The following is a 16732-nucleotide window of genomic DNA, read 5'->3' on the forward strand; positions in this document are numbered from 1 at the left end:
AATACACAGATGACACTTTGGTTTATGCAATCTGTTCAATCAATCAATTCCTTTATCTAACCAGGAAAGAATCATATTGCAAATGTCAAACAATATATCCTCAATGAAAAAAAACAAAAAACCCATAACATATAAAGACTATTTTACAACCATGTGTTATTGTATAAATGGTACAGATTGCCCATTCACTTTCAGGGGACTGAACAGTTTCAATCAAGACATGTCACAAAGTTAGTGCACTTGGACACAACTGTTTCCCTCTCTCTAGTATTTATGTATCTAGTTAAAGACAATGGAACCCTGCTTGAATTGATTCCCCTTCAGCCAGTTTTAAAACAGAAATAAGAGGGGTGTGGACAGCAGCGTTTCAATGCGTTGGGACTTCGTGCACCGCTCTGGGGGGAGGGGATTATTCAGCTTCATGGGCTGACGCACCTGCAGCACCCAGAGTAGAGGGAGGACAAGGAGTAAAATTGAGCACATTGTAAAATGGCTGCAAGGGGATGAGAAACCTGTGAGAATATTGGTGACACCATCAGCAATGATATGGTAGCTCATTTTGATGATTAAAAAAAATGTGAGGTTTTAATTCTCATTAAGAATGCAGTGTGAAGCCAGCAGTGTTTATCCAATCGATTTTTACCAAAGCCAAGTAATGATTATAAAGATGTAGGAAATTGATGATAATGATCAATTTAATAACATTCTAAACCAAGCAAGCTACGGAAAGCTCTCTGCTTCTGACCTTACTATCGCACTGCAAAGTCACGGGTGTGGATGGATATACTGTATATCTCGCAGTGACACTTATGAAACTGTCTCCTCTGGAATGGGTGTGACAATAAGGGTGATAGCTACAGTATATCACCAGTTTGTTAAACGAGAAGGAATTCAACCTGCCCAACCTGAAAGAGGCTCTGCCCTGACCTGCCCATTTAAAACAAAACAAAACAAACAGTATGACCATGGCAGGTTTTACAAGTTCATTTCATAAACAGGTATCAGGGTTGGTGACTTTTTTTTTTTTTTTTTAATCAAAAAAATCAGATTTATTTGATTTAATTTTTTTATTTAAATCGATTTTCTTTTTACTTTTTTTTTTATTATGGAATTTTTTTGTAGTACTGTAGTTGTAGCTCTACAGTACCTACAAACTGTAAATTGAAGGATGTTGGAAATTATGGTTTGTGAATAGTTACATACCAAACTAAATTCCTCAATCTTAAATAATATAAAAAATACATAAATAAAGCAAATTATTTATCATTGGGGCATCCTCTAAATGTGAACTACAATATGTGAACTACAAGAATTTAGCGATGGAGTACGCCAGAGAAAAATCCCCCTCACTCATCCCAGTCATTCTTTTCTTTTACTTTTCTTTCTTTGATTTCCTCTTTCTGTGTCAGTTCAAACAAACACATTTGTCACTTAGGACTACTTTGCTTTCAAACTTCAGCCCTCGAGGGCCGCAGGGTCTTCTGGTTTTCATTCCAACTTAAGCTTAATTGATCTAATTATTTGTTGAATTTGACATATTTAATATTTTCCAAGGTCTTTTACAGTTGATGGTTTTAAAAATGCACTTGATTCAAGGTACACTACCTTTGAAACATTTTGAGGCCTGAAGAGAAGTGTTAAATGTGTCCAGTTAATCAAATAATTAGACCAATTAAGTAATTGAGAGCTCGGGTTGAACGAAAGCCAGAAGACACTGTCCTCCCACAGGAACTGATATAGTTTGACACACCTGTTATAGTGTGTTCAGTTGTTAAAGTTCCTGATTGCACCACTAAATAAACCTGGTTTCAGTGGGTCTTAACACAGTGCTCAATTGTTTATTTGGGACCTCACTGCACTGTCATCAGAATCGCTTCGGCGAATATGTTAATGATGAGGCAGGCGCTGTATAACGGGGCAAGACATGTCTTCAGAATACCATTTCAGTGCAGTCTTTTTTTTTTTTTTTTACTTCTTCACTCAATTTATGCGCCACAGAATCGTGGGCGAGCGCCATTCACGCTTGCACTCGCATTTGCGCTGTGGTCAGAATACAGCCCTAAGACAGTAAGTTTATAGACAGTAAGAGTTTAAGATGTTCGTGTTAATAAAAGGTTTTTAAACCATATTTTTCATGTCTTTTCCTTGAAAAACTATATAAAATAGGTAGTAAATGAAAAAATGATTTAAATCAATGATTTAAAAAAAAAAAAAAAAAAATCAAGTGATTTTAAATCGACTATTTAAATCAGCCAACCCTGACAGGTATTACCACAAACATACCCTATTGTCCCTCTGAGGAGACAGACAGAGCTCGAGACCCACAACACAGTTTTCTAGATTGTATTTCAAGTTATTGCAGCAGTGTGGAGTAGTGGTTAGGGCTCTGGACTCTTGACCGGAGGGTCGTGGGTTCAATCCCAGGTGGGGGACACTGCTGCTATACCCTTGAGCAAGGTACTTTACCTAGATTGCTCCAGTAAAAACCCAACTGTATAAATGGGTAAAAAATAATGTAATTGTATGTAAAAATAATGTGATATCTTGTAACAATTGTAAGTCGCCCTGGAAAAGGGCGTCTGCTAAGAAATAAATAATAATAATAATAATAATAATAATAATAATAATAATAATAATTAATGATGGAAATGGAATGTGTTGGATAGGGGCCTGTTAGAACAGTGGAACAGGTTCAATCCAGTCCCAGTTTGACTTGCAGCCCCAAGGCAAGGTAAAACTCTCTCCCTGCCAGCTGGTTAATGTGTCAACCAGTTAATTAAAGGGGACTGGTGAGCACGACCTGTCCTCTTCCCAGTAAAGGTCAAGGCTGCTGAATCAGCCCTGGACAGAGTGAGGTCCAGCCCAGCACTGTGTGTGAACTTAGAGCTCCAAAAACACTTTCCTTCTTTTGAATAACATTTTTTCAACCTTTAACCTACAACTCTGGTTTGTTTGAAACACCATCACATCAGTTTATTGTATAGGGCAATTCTAAAATAACTTCGCAACTGTTACAAAGCATACAAGATGCAAATGTATTGATTGTGTGAATGTACTTGCAGAATAAACTAAGTGCAACATCAAATCAAGTCCCGCAGGGCAGTGGTCCTTGGTTAAAAAAGTAAATAAATAAATTAGAGGCCCCGTTGGTAACTACAAAATTGTTGTGGACCTAGTGGCCAATATTATAAAAATGTAAAAATAATCTCAAAAAGTCATTCAAAAGTCACTTGACTCAAATACTCCTTCAGCAGTGATGTTGGCTGCAAATTCTACAGTTGTAGCTTTGGCAAATAGGAGAGATCCCTAGGGGCCACCTGTAGCCAGTCAAGGCTAGAATGGTATAAAAAGAGCTATTATGGTTACCCTGCTACACTAGCCACACAGAGCCTGAACAGCATGTCCTACATCTCTGCTACCTCTCCTACAGGTATTGGAGGATGTCCAGCCTTTCAAGGATTGGCAGCGGTTCTTGTGGCTTGAAACCAGGACCTTGTCTTGGATTTCCAGAAGTTTCAATTTGCCCTCCGCACTCTGGGGAAACTTGCTGTTCCAGGGTCAGCGTGGTGACTGCCAGCAGATTGAAAATAGTTCCCTCTGTAGCCCCTGAGCAGTTGATGTGCTGTTGGCATCCCCCATAGGATTTTACTTCTTCCCACATGGTTACACTGTGAACTATATTCAAACTGAGGCTGTATTATACAGTCTCTGTAATCCCAGGCTGTTGTATTTAGGAAATGAGTTTCATTTGAGCCCATATTGACTTTATTTCAACCAAACCCTTTGCAAAAGATCTGGTTACGGGTCTGATTGAATCGTGGTTACATGTGAACACCACTTTGTTCTTGCAGATTTCATAATGCAGGGATGTTGCCCCAGGAGAAGGATTAGAATACAGATGATGTAACTATATGTGCTCAAGATCACAGTGTCGGGCCAGGTATTCATGACCTTTTTCCTTCTCTTTTTTGCACCGATACTTTTATTACTTGATTTGTGTTATCTGTTTGGAGAGGAGGTTCTGAGGCAGCTGTAGGTTCTTCCATTGTCTAGTCCTGACCGGATCAGCAGGTGTTCGTAACTCCTACCTGCCTTGGACAGTGTAAGATATAAGTTGTACCTTCTACCTTAACCCTGTTATCTGTTTATGTGCATGACAGGTCAAAAAGGCAGGCCACTGTAATCGGATCTCCAGTTTCGTGGGGCTGACAGTCTGGTTGTGTCTGTAGCGTTGTCTATACAGTACAGAGTGTCAAAGGATGATTACTTCTAACCAGTTGATACTTGGAAACATGTTGTTACAACACAAGAGTTTATCCTGCCGTGAATTTATAAATACATAAAAAAAAATACAAACTTTTGGAGTACTCAAACCCATTTTTAATAGTACAATGTAATTTGATTAAATGATCAAATTACTACATTTGTATCAATGTACTACATTTTCAATATACAGTAGACTAATAGTTCATACTGTCCAGTGCAATCAACTTCAGCAGGCCAGCCTTGCAATCCAGTTTGTTTGTGTTGCTCAACGATAGTTTTAAATTCAGAGGAACTGCCTTGCCCATTGGAACCTCTTTGCCATATTGCAATTTTAACTTGTTTCACTGGTGTAGGCACTAGTCTGCTCGCCAGCCGTTACCAAGTAAAATATGCTGGCTTGCACCTACTGTAAGTTGATTGTATCCCTAAGCAGTGTTTGGTGTACCTGTGGGTCTTTTAAAAGGATGGAATATGAGATCAGAAAACAGATTATGTGGGTGTCGGTAAACTGTGGGTCCCATTGTATGGATGTATCATTAAAACTGATTTGTAAGAGAAGACAGCACATTTTAGTGGTAATGTTTTCATTCGTTACCTAGTGCATGTACAGTCATGGTAACCTACTGAGCTATTGAAAGCTATACATTGGAAACTGCACACTCCCTAATAATTAAATAACCTGTAGCCCACAAGACAATCCAGCTACTGCTACACAAAGCCTAAAAACTATGGCAAACAAGTATCCATTGTCTGGAATGTACACGTTTTTATGTTTGTTTTTTCCAAGGTAGCTTGAGCTGGCACCAATTGTTGCCTCAGATTTCTGTAAATAAAAGGCTTGTGTTTGATGTTCTGTATTTGTATATTTATTTTAAACTGTGGGTTCAAATGGCATCTCTGTACCGTACAACATTTTTTGTACTGTATGTGCACAAATGTGTGAAAGAGTTAAAATAATGGTGCTTTTCTCAAAATGGTTTACAATTCTTCTCTACAGATTTGCAGGTGGAGTATAGTAAATTGCCAAGATTTGCATTCACTGAAAATCTGTTGAAGACCTGTGGGCACAAAGTGAATAAACTAAACTTAACCTGTACATTTGAATATATTAATGTCAATTTATTTTAGTGTTTTGTTTTTATCTAAAAATGATAATGGAATACTGTACTTTGTGGGGAAGTGTATAGTCTTTTGTACGGTAATACTTCTCAATATATTTCTTTTGAGAATAGTACCACTTGTATCCAGCAAGGTTTAGAAAACTGTGCTAGTCTGTACTGCAAGACTGCTGTCTACTCTGGTATTTGAACAATGCAAAGCCCCCTTCTGTTGCCTGTGGACTGTACACACATTGAACCCATTTACTCTACACTGGTACTGGGGAGGCCTCATCCCAGCTCTAAAAGTCATCCCTCAAAAGCTGCCTTTACTGTCCATCGCAACTCCCCTCTCAGCAGTGTACATTAGCATACAAAGGGACCTACTGTATTCTTATTTTGTCAGCCCAGCCCTGTTGCATTTGAAATAATATACAGTACACAGCTTTGTGTTCTGGACCCATCTCCAGGGGGACTTGTTCCCAGAAAGCTGCTAATTTGCGTAGAACATTGTTCTATTTTTCAAACCTTCTTTGTGTGCACTGTGACACAAATGCTGCAATTTCTTTAGAATTGTTATTGCTGTTCTTCCCTGCAATACAATAGCAGCAGCTCATATCCAGTAGGGCCTTAATAATGTCCCCCTCCACTGTTGAAAAATAACCGCTCTCAACAGATTACAGCTCTACAGTTATTTAGTTGAGCACTGTAAAGGCTGTTACAGTGCAGATCTGCTTTAACAGGTGGCACTGGCTTAATGTACATTAATAGTTGTGTAATATTATTCATGTGTAATAATATTACTTGTTTGCTTCTGTTTTTTAGGCTTAGGTTATTTAATTGTTAGAGAGTGTCCACTTCCCAATGCATAGCTTTCAATAGCTTAGTAAGTTTTCATCACTTACATGCACAAGTATTGTAGAATGAAAATATTGCTACTAAAACCTGCTGTCTTTTCTCACAAATATTTTGTTTTTAACTCTTTGCTGTACCTTCACATGTAAGACTGTATCTTCCCAACACTGTCTAAATAACCCAAAGACTGTGAAGAGAATAAATTTATCTTAATTTCAGCATGGGGACAGCCTCATTCAAAATAAGCAGCACTGTTTGCATTTACCATTGGTTTGCCATACTTTTCTGTTGCTTTGGTATGCATCCCTGTTTTTACTGTGGTGTCAGTACAAGGGGAAATAGCAACTGATTTAAAAAAAAACCTTAGTGTTTTATGTTGTGAAAGGGCGATGAGGTGTTATTGTTGGCAGTATTTCATTCCTGTGAGCATTTCTCTGCAGGGAAACAGGTTGTTTTTAAATAAAGGTGCTTGATCGCTCGCATGGATGGGTAGGAGCAATGGGGATAGGATATCCTTTCTAGTTTAGGAAACTTTTAGAATGCAAAGGGCATGTTGTGACTACTTTCAAAAGGCCTCCTCAAACTCAAATCATTTTTACACGATATAGAGGCTGGGTGGCTCGCATGGTTTGGATGCATGGTCCACTGAAGTTCTTTATGACCTTGTGACTTGAGAGAACAAGTCCTATACAGAAGGAATTAAGATAATATACATAGAAAGAAATACATTTACAATAAGGTGTACATTTACTTCAGATGTTTAATACATGTTTGTATTACTGTATTAATACAGGGCCTACATTGATACAAAAAGCAGAATTAAATTAGTCCCATGGGGCCTCAGTGGAACCTCTCTATAGTTCTGCACAGGCTAAGGTGAGTACTGTGTCCAGTTCTGGTTACCACAGCACCAAAGAGCCATTGTGACCCTTGAGAGAGTCCTCTAAGAGCAACCAGACTAATCCCAGGGATTAAAGGAATGAGCTATGAAGGTCCTCTGAAATAACTCCATCTATTTAGCCTTGAAGAATTAGAAGGGACATAATTGAAGTCTTTAAAATCTTAAAAGTAGTTGACAAAGTTTACCCTAACCAATACTATAAGTGCAGCACAGAAAGCAGTACCAAAGGACACATTTGGAAAGGAAGTGGAAACAGACTTAGGCCAGAGAGAAAGACACACTTCTTCACACAGAGAGTGGTGAGAGTATGGAATTAGTTACCTGAATCACTTGGATACTTTAAGACCCAACTTGAAAAAGTTTTGAGATCAATCATCTACTGATAACCGGGCAAGCTTAGAAAGGCCAACCAGCCTCTTCTCGTTTGTACATTTTCTTATGTTCTTATGTACTTGTGCCACTGTTTCATTTGATTTCACATTGGTTAGAATGTGGTTCAGGTCAGGATTAAGGTACACAGAGGAAGCAGACTGAACAGGTCTGTGAGGTAACCCAGTTTTGCTAGCCACACGTCATCTTTCAGCACTCGGGCAAGTTCGGGTTTTTATCAGCTAAGAAAGTACGTAACTCTTCCTTGAGATTAAATATACGGGTAAGCATTCTGCCTCGAGATAGCCATCTCACCTCTGTATGCATGAGCAAGGAATGGTGCTCTACGCCCACATCCTCACAAAGTGCAGCAAAACACCTGGAGTTTGTTGCTCTGGATTTATGAAATTAAGGAGTGTTACCGCTGTGTTCAGAAGACTGAAGAACTGGTTCAACATCTTTTACAGCAAGCACCTCTCGGTGTAAAAAGCAATGTGTCCAAATAGCGTGAAGTGCAACCACTTTTATTTTTTGCACACCAGAATGCTTTCCCTTCATTGCTGTGGCTCCAGTAGTGCAGACCCCAGTGCAATTAGTCTACCTGATTTCTGCTAAATTCATAAAATCATCTAACATTTTGAAAATATCGTCTGACTTTATTGTGTTGAGCTCCTTGCAAAACAAAGTCTTCTTTCATTCCCTTATTCCACACATACCGAACATAGGCAAGTAAATGGGACATTTTAGTAATGTCTGTGGATTCATAGAGTTGTATAGCAAACTCATTGTCATGCAGCTGATCTGTCGTTTGACAGTGTCATTTGACATTGGTATTTTTGCCAGTTCCTTGGCCTTCTGCTATCCAAACATTTCCTTTACAATTTCAGTGGCACACAGCATTATCAACTCCTCAGCAATTGTATGCAGTTTTTTTTGCTTAGCAATTTTCTGCACCACTATGTTTGACACTACAGCTTAAGCTTTTTGGCCGTAGTAGTTGTGTATTTCATTACGGCTGTAGTACCAAGCAGTTCCTTAGCCTTTCGTTGAAAAAATGAATGTTGCTTGTTTTTTATTTCATTCTTGGTAATTTACATGTCTCTATAATTTGGAGGGTTTCAAACATTCATTGGACAGCACAAATTACACACTGAGGTTGAGGTATATCTCCACTTCCAGTACAGAGCTCTTTATAACAAAGATAAATGAGTCTGTGTATCCATAAATTAAATTTAAATTGATACTTCGTATGGTTTTGTTTTTTACTCACAACACCACCTCCTCGCTGCTCTTCAGTCCTTATGGTTGAACTTGAAGGAAGTTCTGTATCATCATTATGTGGGTTTTGTTGTTAACAAACTATATTACTTTACAATACAGGAATGGCATGATGGGTCTTATCTAGCCAGCACAGTGAGGGTCTCGCGAACTGTCCACTACATTTTGATACTGGCTCAGAACAAGCCATAAATGATGACTCAAGTAAAAATAAAAATTAAATCTATGAATAACATCGCTGATGAGATGCTGAATGAATAATCTGAGGCCTGAAAAGCGCAGCGTTTTACATTATGTACTCCTAGTTAAATAACCACGCAGTGTTCTAATATGGGCATCAACAGTGCCCCCTTAAGCCAGATGACTTAATGTATATAATGTTCTGTAGTACCACAATTCAGCACTACGATGACTAGAGAAGCAAGTTTGGATACGATGTAGCTCAAGCTAAGCAACTTAATGCCAGTTCTGTATATTAGCATTACTCCACTCCCACTACTTTATCAGTCAAATATGCTTTTCACCTCTGAGGTTCTCACAAGTGGCATGAAGTGTCGTTCAAATTGCATACTTGGTGCTACCAATTATTATTCAAGGACCAAAACTGTAGTTCAAATTACCCCGTGGGATAGCATATGCAAGCAGTTTATCTTGTATTGCTATTAATACTGGATTAATTCCAATAGTGAAGGCCAGATGATCATTGGAACTAGATCACAAAATCAATTTAAATTTAATTTATGGATACACAGACTCATTTATCTTTGTTATAAAGACCTCTTCAGTTGTTTGAATACTTAATTAAGAGCTATGTATTTCTGTTTCAGACGGTGCGAGAAAGAAGGAAAGCCACAGAGTCAGAACAGACGAAAGAAGACCAGACAGGAGCCAGCAGGTGTAGCAGTGTCAACACAGAGACGGTAAGAGAGCCCAGCTACAGACAGTCACTACATACATTACCATCCTTATCTCAATCAGGAACCAGACACAGAAACTCAAACCGATTGCACAACATACAAATATGTTCCATTGCAGAACAGCAATCTTCCTTTACACTAATTCCTATGATAAAAATTGATCCTATGATCAATACTCAGTGAATGGTATTCAGTTTCTTAACTCGTTATTATCATTGGCAGCATTAACAGCAGTCCCCATTTCCTTGGTTAAAGGATATACAGTAGATTTTTCAACTACAAGGTTAAATAAATAAATCCATAAATAAATAAATAAGCTGTGTCTTCCTGGTATCTAATCACTTCTAGTGTGAAAGCTCACAAGGCTTTATTGCATTGAGACCATTGGGAGTGGAACTGAGCTACAGCACAGAACATTTATTTTGTAGCAGCAGTTTTTCATTGATAACATATTGGAAGTCTTTAAAATCTTAAAAGGTAGTTGATATAGTTAACCTGAACCAATAGTTTGAGCACAGTACAGAAACCAGGACCAGACGACAAATTAAGTGGAGATAGACTCAGGACAGACGCTTCTTCACACAGAGTGGCGAGTGTATGGAATAGTCTTGTTGTTAAGACACTGTGTACTCTCCGCATTAATAATAATAATTCCAATGACACATGTTCTCGAGTTACACTACTCATTTGGGAGGTGGCCTGTTTCAGGTTATGAGAAGGAGTGAATGGGAAAGTTGGTGCATGTTTTTCAGGGTTTAATGTCACAGAGGTGTATCTGGGTGTAAAGAGGCAATTGGCTTAATCATGGCTAATGAGGACGCCTACTGACCTTCAGTTCCCCTGACCTGCTGTGACATATTCCAACTGGCAGGTATAAATAGTCGGCAGTCTACTGGAGGCTGTTCAGTAGAAGGAAGCAGAACAGGTGTACTCTGTTTCTGAGTAGCCATTCTTTTTGTAAGTACTGTGCTGTGCTTGTTTTGTAAAAACGGTATGTTTCCCAGTCAGGGAAACGGAATTGGACATTCTAAATTGGGGAGAAAGTCAGGGGTAAAATAATCGGATACTCTCAATATATAATTTACATTAAAACTGCCTTGGTTTCCCTTCTCGTACTGTTTTAGTCCCCTTTGTTAAAGGGAAGGTGATCATGGAAAGGCACAAGGGTTTTACAGCTGGAGAGCCTGCACAGGGTGGCGAGGTATGTGGAGGCTCCACAGGTGCAAATGAGTCCATTGTTTAGTCGGACTCAAGGGAGATAAAGCCGATGGGTTGAACTCTAGCAAGGCTTTCATTCCGGCTGCAGCAGGATGTCTCAATGCTGGAACCGTACTGAGTCTTAAGCTGATGCCAGGTACAACTTTCTTTTAAATAACTGGTCTTATGCATTTTTAAGACAATATCAGTATTAAACTGCATGATCTTTGTAGCAGCTTTATGTAAGTAAGCTTATCAGAATTTAATATAAGGGGATTACTGTCTACCGTGACTGAACCACATTACTGCAGGTGTTGAGGATAGACTAATGATACAGCACGTGTGTAGATCATTAACATGTCATAGCTACTGGGGAATCTTAGTTACCATGGGTTTATACTAACTAACAGTACGCACAATTAATTAATAGAATGTCATTGTAGTCAGGTTTCTAAGGAACATAAAAAAGGATTTAATACAAAAGGATATAAAGGTAAAACAAATAATCGCTTATGAAATCTAAATGAGTTTTAGTTTGATCACAGCAGGTTCTATTTTAAATAGCAATGTCGGATTGGTATTCATTCATACTCAATACTAATAATAAACAAGGGAAGCCGATTGCATTGTTTTGTTTTAAGTAAATTACACGTTTTATTCAATTTAAAAGGTACATAAGTACCTTTTTATTTTTGTGTTACATGTTCCCATGTGTAGTTACAACTGCTTATGTAAGGTGTGTGTGTATTGTTATTTATTTTTTTTACATTTTTACGACTTTAAGAAGAGATGGATTTACCAGTGAGCAGGAGGATGATGGGAAATGTAGTTCTGAGAGGTCCATGCGGGTACATGGGAAGCCATCTTGAGGCAGGGAATGCAATTTAAAAGTCTAAAAAAGTGGTCACAATGTAAAAAAAAAAAACACCTAACAACAACTTTAATTTTCTTAAAGTCATTTACTTGGAAAATACAAATATTGGCACACCCATATTATTAAAACTGTTACATTTATAATTTACTATATATATATATAAAAAAAAATGTTAGGACTTGGTTGTATCTTTCCAATTATTTAACATATGCAGTTGGTGCAAATTACATTTTGATGTAAAGATCTAAAAACCGTTGCTGTTAAGACCGTAAAAAGGGCCCAGAATGTTGAATTTCCAGAAGGGTGTGTGATTTTTGAGTGAAGACAGACTTGCCCATAAACACTTCATTATAAATCCAGTTCAAACTGAAAAAGGCATTAGCCGAAATGGTTGTGTAGAACAGGATACCTCAAGCTGGGTGAGTGAAGTTTCGACTGAGGCAAAATTGAATTTCTGTCACTCCTTAGGATTCTTGTAGATCAGGTTAGAGGGTTAGTCAGTAATAGTGTTGAATGCAGTGTATGAATGGAATCTGGTTTATTAAAAAGAGGCAAGTTAGCATTCAGTTGTCACTGCCAGACCTGCTTCAATAACGTCATGGAACAGCTCTTCAATGTGGTTATACCCACCTGTGGCGGGGAACCTCACCCCAGCGGTGCTTATTATGTATTATTTTGGTGTATTGTTTAAATGTACTGTGTTGTGTTTATTTTACACGAGGTTTTGTTATTGTTGTTTTATGTACAGTATATTAATTATTTTATTTAATAAATCTGCGTACCCATGCTTCTCACCAAACTGTGTCCTGCCTTTCCTGGTCTGATGTCACCCGAAAGCCATCTTGCCACACTACCTTATTACTCTGTTGTTGTAGCAGTGCTGGGGTGGCCAAAGTTTCCCTTCCATTCCTGGGGCTATATTTATCAATCGTGCGTATGCACATATTTCATTCTAAACCAAAATTTTATTCTAAATCTTATACAGAAAGTCTGAGATTTATCAACATACAACTTTGCGTGGAAATGTTCGTAGACTTGCTCACACTGGAGCATGTGTACGATTGTTTCCTTGTGTTAGAATGATGGTACTGGAAGAAAAAAATCTAACCCCTCTTATCCAGGATAAAGATACACCATCACTGCATAATGAAAAATAATTGTGTGTATAGCTGAAACTTGACATGTATATGTAATTTGCCTGATATTATAATTATTATCCACGCAGTGGTATCAATATTGAATATTACCACCATGAGTATTACAAACAAAATAGAAAACCATGTTGTTGTTGTTGTTAGTCCTTTCTGTCGTGCATTGGGAATTGAAGTAGAAAGAGATGTGCAGCCTATTAACACGTAAACTTTTTAGTATAAATAGACTTATACAATTAAATAATTGTAAACCACTTGAAAATGGCTGATCTCGCCCTTTTGGAAGACTCTGCTAACGCCGCTTTTCATCGAGCGAGAGTGTTTAGGGATCGTTATGACTAATTTGCACAAAGCACAGAAACACTTAATTTCCCAATTAAGTCCTATTGGAGTTGTACGATATGTTGCGACCTAGCCAGCCAAGCGCACTCATCCCATTCCTGCACATATACAAGTCCTGTCTACTCTTGGCTTTTTGGCCACTGGTACCTTTCAAAGACAGATCGGAGACTTAAGTGGCATTTCACAAGCCTCTTTTAGTGCACTGATGCCAGTGGCTTTGGACTCCATCATTGCCCTTTGTCCTCAGTACATTCAATTTCCTTATACTGATGGACATCAGATTGAAATAAAAATGGATTTTCATTTAATTGCTGGATTCCTCAATACCACTGGTGTTATAGACTGCCTCCAAATAGCAATTAAAGCACTGACATTGGATGAATTGAATTTCGTGAACAGGAGACAGTACCACTCATGTGCAGGTTATATGTGACGTACGACTACGTCTACTAAATGAAGTCTTTGGGACAGTAAAATACTGATGATCCAAGGTGATTTGCATTAACAGCAAACCTTGCGGGAACCTTCAACAGCGAAGATATTTGTGTAGATAGACGCCCCATTGATGTAATCTCCCAGTCTATTTAATGATTGAGTGTTTAAAGTTGTTTATTATGATTTGAAGGAGGCAGCATATAAAATACAATTCAGCACAACTTTCTGACATTGCAAAGAAATAGATTCTGTTTTCAGAATGAATAAAGTGCAATTCAGTCTGGTGCATGATTTTAGTACATGTGTTGCACCAAACAAGTTTTCTACAGAAAATAGGAATTGGAAAAGCGCAATGGCTGTTAAAACACAATGTTTTACAAGTCTGCATTTGGATAGAAGTGGACTCAACAGGTTACTGACGAGAGATTTCAACAGTATTAAAAAGCTATTAACTTTATTTTAAAAAGAAGTCATTTTAGAAAGGAGCTCCTCTATAAATAAGGCAGTTTTGTGCAGAAGGTAGATATAAGTGAGTTTGAGAACCTGTTCAGTGTGCTGGGAGAGAGGCTCTTACCCCTGTACTGTAAACTGGAATTGAATTGCTGATAGAGGTAACAGTTCTTCTGGTCATTTACCCACAGAGTAACGTCCTTATCTCAAAAGTCTTGTTATTGCAGAGAACAGAGCTAAAAATAGATAACGACAATGCTGTACCAGTCACTGTCCCTCCCTGGAGCTACAGTAGAAAAAAAAACATCCACTCAATCTGAACAGAACCTCACGCAGCCTTTCTAAGCTATGTATTGCCTTTGCTAACCTTTGCAGGAGATGCAAAGGCTTCAACCATCTCTAGCATCTATTCTAAACAATGACAAAACTGAAGAATATCACTATTGACCCAAGCCAAGTTGCTCTTAACATACTTCTAAAGAAAATATAGAAACTTTTCACTGAAGCTCTTTCAGTGCTTAAGAACATAAAGCCAGGTTGAGTTTAGACTGTGCACAGTTGTAATTTAATTCCTGATCAATTCCATAAAGTTTTCTTCTATATCACTATTGAAATATGTTTAACCATGTGGTTATTGCGGGCTTCACTGTAACAGTATCTCAAACGATGTGGAGTGGCAGAATGTTGGGTTACCTTGCCAAAAGTATGGAATACGTTCTAGTGGAGTCATGCTAATATTATAAAATGCTCTAGATAGACTCCAGATGAATCACAGGACATAAAGCTATGAGCTATGAGGACTACAAGTCTAGAAACAATCATGATGAGTGTAGGGTTAATTGAAGTTTTTTAAAAGTGAACCCTATATCGTTAACCAAAAAAATACAGAATTTGCGTGCTAGCAAGGGACAAAGCACGATATGCTAAATGGCTGCTTCTTGCTCTCAATATTTCTTTTGTTCTTAAATACACTGCAGGCCAAAGGTTTGGAAGCAGAAAATGATTTTCAGAATGATTTTTGTTTCCCAATTTTCCTTACTGAGACACCGTACTTACAAAATATATATCCGTCCACTCTTTTTATCTGTCCCACATGTGCAGTGGTATCCCAAATATGATCCACTTACTACTAATAGTGGAATGACTGGGGAAGGCATGTTATTTTCTTTTTACCCTCAAAAATAGTTTTCTGGCTGATGACTGCTAAGGATAACCCTACATTGAGTACTGTACCAGTCCTGGCAGGTCAGGGAAAACAAATGCTCCATCCTAATGGTCTCTATCGTATTTGGGGTACCACTGCATTTGTGAGATGGCATAGATTTTGTATATTTTTAAAGAGGAGACAATTATCTATTCAGGGATACAGTTTTGAAATCGGTAATGGAAATCAAAACAATAGCGCCCTCTGCTGACATCCAAAAGAGAGGACAGATAATGTTGTAAAAACATATTAACATGTAATGCCAGCTGGACTGGCTTATAGGCCTTTGTATCTGATGTATACCACTAAGACAATAATGAGGACAGCATGGAACCTCTCACTATATACAATATAGTACAGTCTATTGCCATTCTCAAAAGAAAACACATAGTGATTTAATTTAACTGTCATGTGAAAGATTAAAGTCATTAGGTTCAACATTTTTTGTGGGGATAAAATGTCTATGGCCTTCAGTTACATTCATGTTGTAGCTAAACACTTTGATTCGGTACCATAAGCTACTTGTTGTGTGTGTTTCTTCTGGTCCCTGTTATTATTATTAGTTTATTTAGCAGACGCCTTTATCCAAGGCGACTTACAGAGACTAGGGTGTGGGAACCATGCATCAGCTGCAGAGTCACTTACAACTACGTCTCACCCGAAAGACGGAGCACAAGGAGGTTAAGTGACTTGCTCAGGGTCACACAATGAGTTACTGGTTGAGGTGGGATTTGAACCAGGAACCTCCTGGTTACAAGCCCTTTTCTTTAACCACTGGACCACACTGCCTCTTTGTATAGTCATTTTATAATTTTGAGAGAATGATAAAATGAAATATTGTAAACTTTTTCAGAATACACTCCAGTACACTTCGGGCAATGCAGTATGTGTTCAAGTGCATGTATTTAAAGCAAACTGGTTGTCCTGAATTGGTTACAATCTTTATATATGAACACAAAATAGCACATTATATTTTCTATGAGCCATAACCATCCTGTTCTACTTAGCAATGATTAACATTTACGTTACATCTATGGAGGTCAAACCACTGTACCACCCCCTTCAATGCTATGGGCTTGCTGTTCTACAGGACCTGGTGAACTGGTCAAAGCCCCTGCTGTGGCAGGTGGGACACCTGGGGGAGAAGTATGATGAGTGGGTGCACCAGCCCGTCGACCGGCCCATTCGCCTCTTCCACTCTAACTTCATCGAGGCCTGCTCCAAAACCTCATGGTAGGAAAGGGGGTGATGCAGAGAGTGCGCTTCAGCTAGATCACAGAGTCCTCTTGCAAGGGCAGGTCAAACATCTTCACTCCCGCACGGGTGAACAACGCACGGGACAGACAATTCCCCTGTAGATATAGTATCCAGGGCCATAATTGGTTATAGTTTCAGC

General features: G+C 38.4%; 1 protein-coding gene across 1 annotated transcript in view; it reads left to right on the forward strand.

Moving 5' to 3' along the window:
* LOC117425957 (fatty acid 2-hydroxylase-like) overlaps positions 1-16732 on the forward strand; it is a 39570-nt gene that overhangs the window by 17808 nt on the left and 5030 nt on the right. The window contains exons 2-3 of the mRNA XM_034043298.3: positions 9594-9686; positions 16427-16569. Coding sequence (XP_033899189.1) covers positions 9594-9686; positions 16427-16569 — 236 coding nt within the window. The remainder of the gene's footprint in view (positions 1-9593; positions 9687-16426; positions 16570-16732) is intronic.

Source organism: Acipenser ruthenus, chromosome 20, assembly GCF_902713425.1.
Source record: "Acipenser ruthenus chromosome 20, fAciRut3.2 maternal haplotype, whole genome shotgun sequence".
In the NCBI taxonomy this organism is placed as follows: Eukaryota; Metazoa; Chordata; class Actinopteri; order Acipenseriformes; family Acipenseridae; genus Acipenser; species Acipenser ruthenus.